We start from the raw sequence: 7446 nt of genomic DNA on the forward strand, positions 1-7446 counted from the left end.
GGCTGAAATGAAGAAACTTGCCAAAGGGTTGTGGCAGACGAATTCTTAAGTTTGGATGATTAAAATCTGTCACTTGAACTTCTAATGGATATATGGTCAAGCACCTCTGATTTAAAAAAAATCAAGTTAGGGGCTTCCCTGGTGGTGCAGTGGTTGAGAATCTGCCTGCTAATGCAGGGGACACGGGTTCGAGCCCTGGTCTGGGAAGGTCCCACATGCCGCGGAGCGACTGGGCCCGTGAGCCACAGCTACTGAGCCTGTGTGTCTGGAGCCTGTGCTCTGCAACAAGAGAGGCCGCGATAGTGAAAGGCCCGCGCACCGCGATGAAGAGTGGCCCCCACTTGCCACAACTAGAGAAAGCCCTCGCACAGAAACGAAGACCCAACACAGCAAAAATAAATAAATAAATAAATAAAAAATCAAGTTAGAAAAATAAATAAAAAAATAAAAAATCAAGTTAGGTATATAATTCAGTCTTATTCGTTCAATCTTGGTCTATCACAGACTTTGTATCTCATCTCTTTCCTTTAAGCAAGATCAAGCTTTCAAGCTTCTTCTTTCTTGATCTATGTGTTCAGTTTTGGTAGTCAGAAGGCCTAGGGAAGATTTTGTTTCCTTTCCTGTTTCAAAGATAACTCTCCGGTTACCCAGTGAGTTAATACCACAGGCTTAACTTCTAGTCATTGGAAACTGGGTTTATCTCTTTGTAATAAGGAGAACAGGATTCAAAGTAAAGGGCCATTAGAGCCACTTGTTCTTGGTGAAAGGGCCACAGATCAAAATCAGGAGGATCTGAGCCCCAAATGAGATATCCCTGACATAAGAATACCATAAAATTAAGTACAAAGGAAGAGGGGAAAGAGGACTACTTGAACAGCACTGTGATTACATGGTGAACATGTACCAGGCCATTAGCTCTTCTTCAACATTTACACTTTGGGTTGGTCTAACCTGTAGGAAAGTTTGTCCTTATCATTCTTCCACCTGTCCTTTCAGCACCTTTTTCCTTCCTCCTGGGACCCCCAGATACCTCTTTTGTGACCCATCCCCACAAGGCCTAGCTCTACCTGTCAAGATGTCACTTGTGGCAGATACGGTTAGTTAACCTATTCTTCGTCTTTCTTTTTATTTTCCAACAGAGCCCTGATTTTGTGCAGGCAGATGGTCAAGAGAGACTGGGTCCCCTGGAAGTGAACCATGATGGGTGAAAACCAATACAGTAGCTAGTCTTTTTACTCTTGATAATGATTGGTTTAGGATTGGTACATGACACAATGCTTGTCTGCATGTATTACGTGGATTCCACTGCCATCTTCCCCAACATGCTAAGGATGGCAGAGGACAAATATGGAAGTATTGGGACCGTGATGGTGTCATTACGCCATTGAATTAATCAACCTATAACTGCCCTACCTTTGAACATTTTGTTGGGTTTTCTGTTACTTGCAGCTGAAACTATCCTATCTGATACTCCACCAAATCCCATTACTTATTTTGTCAACTCTGATAATATTGTTTCAATTAATATGCAACCACTCCTTGAGTGACCTTTTAGGTATAGGAACATGCCTGGCACAAGAATAAGAAAATATATTGAGACGTATTCAGAATTTTCTATTAAGGTAAATATCACACTTGTTTTTTCCGACACCTTTGTAAACTGACAATTTCTTTGAAACTACCCTCTGAGGAGAGGCTTCTGAGTTCTTTGCAGCTGAGGAAAGTAAAGTTGTATATAGGCCAAAATGACACAAGCAATTAGTGGCAGAGCTGCGGAAGCAGCTCAATTTTCTAATTCCAAAGCCCTACACCACGGCACCCAAGGCCTGTAAAGTGGAAAATATGTGGCAATGGGGCAGGTCGAATGGGAGGTATTAAGAGGCCTACAACGTCCCGCGAAGCAATCCGATGGCTCTACTACCGCTTGAAGTCCGCTGTGGCTCCAAGCCTGATATGGCTCGGTTGGGCTGCAGTCGCCGGGCACAATGCCCCTAGAATACACTGCGTTGGAGACGAGCAACCGGCCTGCGCCGACCTGAACTCTGTCCACTCAGAAGACGCCCCTTTACATTCCATGGCCCCGCAGTCCGCCCAAGACACAGCGGACTACTCAGGCTAAGACTAGGACCCGCATTCCTGGCCACTCAGGCATCTCACCTCGGCCGGACCAAAGATTCGGACCCACAGGGTACTGCCGGCCGAACCCACATTTCAGTACCGATACTCTTCAGGTTCCGGATTCTCTCCGTCTACTTGCTTTCCTTCTTCCCTGAAACATTACGTCCCTCCGTGGTCAGCCTATCGCTCCACCTCACCAGGTCTGTGGGCACGGAGCTCACGGGGGAGACCCAGACAGCGGAACCGGAAATGCTTGGAAAAACTGAGGGAAAACTACATCTCCCAGAATGCCGGGTGAGCCGGGGGAGGGAGGCTCTCCGTTAAGGCGCCCTATTGGTCAACACTTAAAAGGGACTGCCCCCTCTTAGGTCACGCTAGCCAATCAGAGGCAGAGCTGCGTAAAAGCACGGGGGCCCGCCGCATCCAGCGGTTTTCCCGGCAGGTCCAGCGTAGGGGAGCATGGGAGCGTGGGATCCTAACGGCGTCTCTCGGTCTCGAGTCTCGGCTGGGCGTCGCTTCCTGTTGCTTTTGCCTGGTTAGCGGGAGGCTTCCTGAGATCTTTAGTCTCGGAGCCGTAAGTGGGGCCCGGCCGGCCCGGGAGTCGGCCTTTACGAGGCTGGGCCGGGGAGAGGAGTCATAGGCTCAGGTCTTAAAGGGCGTGGGGATGTGAGGGGGTGCGTGGAGGAGCTTGGCCCCTCCAAATACTATTTTCTCCCTTCCCAGATCTGTTCCGAAGTCCCTGTGGCGACTTGAAGACACTACCACCCCTCAAGATGGCATCCACACTCTCTACAACCGGGGCCCAGGTGAGACCGGGTCCCTTCTCTCGGTCCAAGTTCCGGTCGCTCCTTTCTGGCCTCTGCCTGGCCTCTTTTGGAGGAGGGTGAGGCATGCCCGTGATGCGAGGGGCCCTGATCCCCAGAGAGCCCTTTCACCAAGCTGTCTTTGTTCCTACCAGGCATATAGGAGAAATGGCTTATCAGAGCCTTCCTTTTAGAACCACCAACTGGGAGCAGGGCCCATTGGAGAAGGCTATTACAGGGTACCTCAAAGTGTTTTTCTGGAATGCTGCTCAAACTTACAGATTTCTAAGCTTCATTCCACACCTGTTGAATAAACAGAAACAAACAGAAACCCCAGGTGATTCCTAATCACACCAGAGCTCTATTGATTTATAAGTTTGGTAAACTTAGGGAAGGAGGAATAGGCCTGGATATGATGCTGCAGTGAGCTTAGCCATGAGTGTGACGAAGAAGAAGGAGAGGGACTAGCAAAGGGAAGGATGTTGGGAGAACAATGGACCTCCTGTCCTGTCATGATTCTTCCCGGGCTGCTCAGTCTTCTCCTTTCCCTTAGAGCATCCCTACGTAATGGTTTCCTTAATGGTTCCCTGAGAGTTGTTCCCTCATCTTTTCTAATAGGCTCTTCTAGAACTTCTCCCAGTTTACCGTTTTGGTCCTTATACCACTACCTCCAGTGGTCCATTTTTACTCTCTCCTTCCTAATCCCCACCCCCAGCCCTCAGAACCCATTCATACCCCCTCGCCAGCACTCAGGGACCTTTTCCACCAAGCCCTTTTCTCCCTTGCCTCTGATGTTTCTAGCTCTTCTCAGCCTTCCCAGACTGAGTAAGGGGGTAGCTTTCCAGCTTCTTGTCCTGAGATGGGCTCTCGTGTTGTTTCAGGGGCCAGTGCTGTTTGAGGACCTGGCTGTATATTTTTCTCAAGAGGAGTGTGTGAGTCTGCACCCTGCCCAGAGGTCCTGCAGCAGAGACACGCCACAGGAGTGTTTGGAGGATATGGCCTTGATGGGTAACAAAGTTGTTTTTCCTGCATTTTTGAACTTTGGTCATTTCTAGGATTAGGATTGCATATCTCATCCACATGTTGGTATGGGGGAGTGGGACCTATCCCTGAGTGATTTATGTGGACATGATAAGAACTTGCAGAAGAGTGCAGTTTTCAAAGGGTGAGTTGATTCTTAAAAGGCAAAAATTGGCAATTCCCTGACGGTCCAGTGGTTAGGGCTCGGTGCTTTCACTGCCAGGAGCCCCAGAAAGGGAACTAAGATCCCATGCAAGCCATGCAGCAGGGCAAAAAAAAATTAGGGACTTCCCTGGTGATGCAGTGGTTAAGAATCCACCTGCCAAAGCAGGGGACATGGGTTCGAGCCCTGGTCTGGGAAGATCCCACATACCATGGAGCAACTAAGCCTGTGTGCCACAACTACTGAGCCTGTGCTCTAGAGCCCACGAGCCACAACTACTGAAGCCGGCACGCCTAGAGCCCGTGCTCCGCAACAAAGAGAAGCCACAACAATGAGAAGCCCACGCACCACAATGAAAAGTAGCCTCCGCTCTTGCAACTGGAGGAAGCCCGTGCGCAGCAGCAAAGACCCAATGCAGCCAAAAATAAATAAATAAAAATAAATAAATTTATTTTATAAAAAATTAAAATTTTTTTAAAAAGGCAAAAATCCTGTCTAATACAGTGACTGTGGTTTTGCATAAGACCTGATAATCTTTCCAGATATTTGTTACCGTCAATTCACAATTTTACTTGTGAAACTCCATTAGTATGGGTTACTATTATTTGCTAAAGGTTGGAAATCGCTTTAATATTAAGGGGATGGTGTGCCTTTCTCACCTAAGAGGAACTATAATGTAGAAACATTAGTCATTTTATCCTAGTCTAGGATAAATCCTTGACTAGGGTTGACTGTTTGAACTTTCCCAGAACTCACATTTTATATTTTCTACTTCTGTCTTCATCGTGTTGTTTTCCTCTACCTTCTTGAACATGTGAAGCATATTTATAATAGCTCTTTAAACATTCTTTCTACTAGTTTTATCATCTGTGTCATTTCTGGGTCTGCTTTTGTTGATTGATTTTGCTCCTAGTTATGGGTCATATTTTTCTGCTTCTTTACATGCCTGGTAATTTTTGATTGGATGTTGGACATTGTGAGTTTTATGTTGTTGTATGCTGGCTTTTGCTGTATTTTCAAAACAATTTTTGGACTTTGGGGTAGGGTGCTCATTTATCAGTAAGTTACTTGGGATCAATATCATCCTTTCAAGGCTTGCTTTTTGCTTTGTTAGGGTGTGTTCAGAGCAATCTTTAGTCTAGGGCTGATTTGGCCTGCTGCTAAGGCAGTGTCTTTCTAAGCATACTGCCTGATGCTCTGTGTGGTAGGGAGTCTTTCCATTTTGGCTGGTGGGAACATGAACTATTGAACTATTATGTGAATTCTGGAGATTGCTCTTTCTATTCCTTTTTGGTGGTTCTTTCCCTGACCTGGGGTAGTTTCCTCAGATGCATTTACAGATTAGTATGCAGCCAGAGTCTTAAGGGGACCCCATCTAGATGCCCAGAGGTCTCTGCCTGGGCATCTGCCTCTTCTCTGGTATTTTGCTGTCAAATTCTAGCAGCCTTGGCATTCCTGAACTTGGTCTCTTCGAATCAGCAAAAACCACTGAAGACTGGATTTCCACACACTGCCCTGCAGCCCAGAAACCCTTTCCAGGCAGTGAGCTGGGGAAGTCATAGGGCTGTTGCTTTGGAAGGAAAGATCCCTTTTGGATTGATATATTGGCTTTATAAATTAAGAATATTTGGGAAAATATTAAAAACTAATGCTTTTGGGCAGGCCTGAGTTTTGTCAGCCATCCTACAGCTTCCTGGTCCTCTGTGTAACTAGTTTGTTCTTTCCCCAGTACTACTCGAGGGTGTTTATGTTTTGCTTTGTTTTGTTTTTATCAACAGGAGGAGAAGGCAAGATTGAGATTAATCAGAAGCTAAGGCTAGAATCTATGGGACTTGAAGAGCTTGCCCTAGAAAAATACTCCATTGCTGTGCCCCTTGTCTACTACCCAGAAAAATCCTCTGGGCATGGAGTTGGAAACCTTGAAAGGAAGATGTCAAATAGAACTGCTTGCAAGAGAAGGTTCATAAGCCTTTTAGTTACCATTGAAAACCACACCCCTTTGATAGAACTATCTCAGTGTTTAGGAGCCAGAGCACTTTCTGAAATTCTTGAATTGCCTGGGGAAGAAGCCAAAAATTCATACAAGTGTCCTGAATGTGACCAAAGCTTCAGTGATAGTTCATACCTTGTTTTGCATCAGAAAATGCATTCAGGAGAGAAAACGTATAAATGTGGTGACTGTGGGAAGATTTTCAGTCACAGAGCCAGCTTAAGAACCCACCAGCGAATCCACACCGGCGAGAAACCGTATAAGTGTGCCGAGTGCGGCAGCAGCTTCCGCCAGCACTCACATCTGTCTCGGCACATGAATATCCATGTAAAGGAGAAACCCTACACCTGTGGCATATGTGGAAGAGGTTTCATGTGGCTCCCAGGATTGGCACAGCATCAGAAAACCCACGCTGCCAAAAAAGCCTGTGGTAAATATTTTGATCAGAAAACAAATCTGGCTTTGCCTGAGAAAAGGCACGGGGTCAGCCAGCCAGCACCCATGCAGTCTGAGCAGGAAATACTTTGGGCAGCCCTCGCACTTGGCCCTTCCTGAGCGGGGCCACGAGGACAACCCTGAACACTGCAACGATTGCGGGGAAAATTTGCTTTCGTTCTTAAAATTCGAACCCTTAAAGTGTCCTGAGTGTTCGCTGATCTTTCTTCGTATCTCTGAGCTTATCTCCCATCAAAGCATTCACAGAGGGGAAAGGCCCCATAAATGCAAACCCTGTGCAGAAAGTTTTATTTCGGACTCAGAGCTTGCATGCCACCAGAAGAACCACACAGTCTCGAACCTTTTAAATGTACCGTGTGTGGGAAAAGTTTTAGGTTGAAAACACATCTCATTGTCCATCAGCAAACCCATGCGCAAAACACCACGTAAATATAGCAAGTTTACATTAATGCTCGTGCTTCTCAATATTTATACTGAAAACTGGGGCACAATTACCCTTTATGTGCCAGGTACTGTGCTAAGCATTTTACACACATTCCATGTAATATATCATTTAATTTTGACCACAACCTTGATTTAGGCACCATGATTTCTGTTTTATAATCAAGGAAGCATAGTAAGTGTCACAGCTACTGAACAAAGCCAGAATTCTAACTCAGTAGCTCAGTTACTATCCAGATTCCATTTGTATGAGCCGGAGAAAGATACAGAACTTATAAAAAAAAAAAATTCAGTTTTCACTAAAATGAAGGTTATTGCTAGAGTTCTTTTAATTTTGTTTACATGGTTTCTAAGTAAGTTTTAGAAGGCAAATTTATTTATTGTTTGCTAGTTCTGCAGATCTAAGATCTAGGAAAGTAAGTACCTTTATATCTATTTTATACTTTTTTTTTTTT

At 45.6% G+C, this 7446-nt stretch overlaps 1 protein-coding gene across 1 annotated transcript; it reads left to right on the plus strand.

Moving 5' to 3' along the window:
• The first annotated feature begins 2564 nt into the window (after window positions 1-2564).
• On the plus strand, window positions 2565-6758 carry ZNF597 (zinc finger protein 597). Its single transcript, XM_081257856.1, has 4 exons — window positions 2565-2692; window positions 2842-2924; window positions 3803-3929; window positions 5883-6758. Exons 2-4 carry the CDS (start codon window positions 2892-2894, stop codon window positions 6647-6649), a joined length of 927 nt encoding a protein of 308 aa, XP_081113982.1. The 5' UTR covers window positions 2565-2692; window positions 2842-2891; the 3' UTR covers window positions 6650-6758.
• Window positions 6759-7446: the final 688 nt, after the last annotated feature.

The sequence above is a fragment of the Mesoplodon bidens genome (assembly GCF_964165515.1).
Source record: "Mesoplodon bidens genome assembly, chromosome: 15".
Taxonomy (NCBI): Eukaryota; Metazoa; Chordata; class Mammalia; order Artiodactyla; family Ziphiidae; genus Mesoplodon; species Mesoplodon bidens.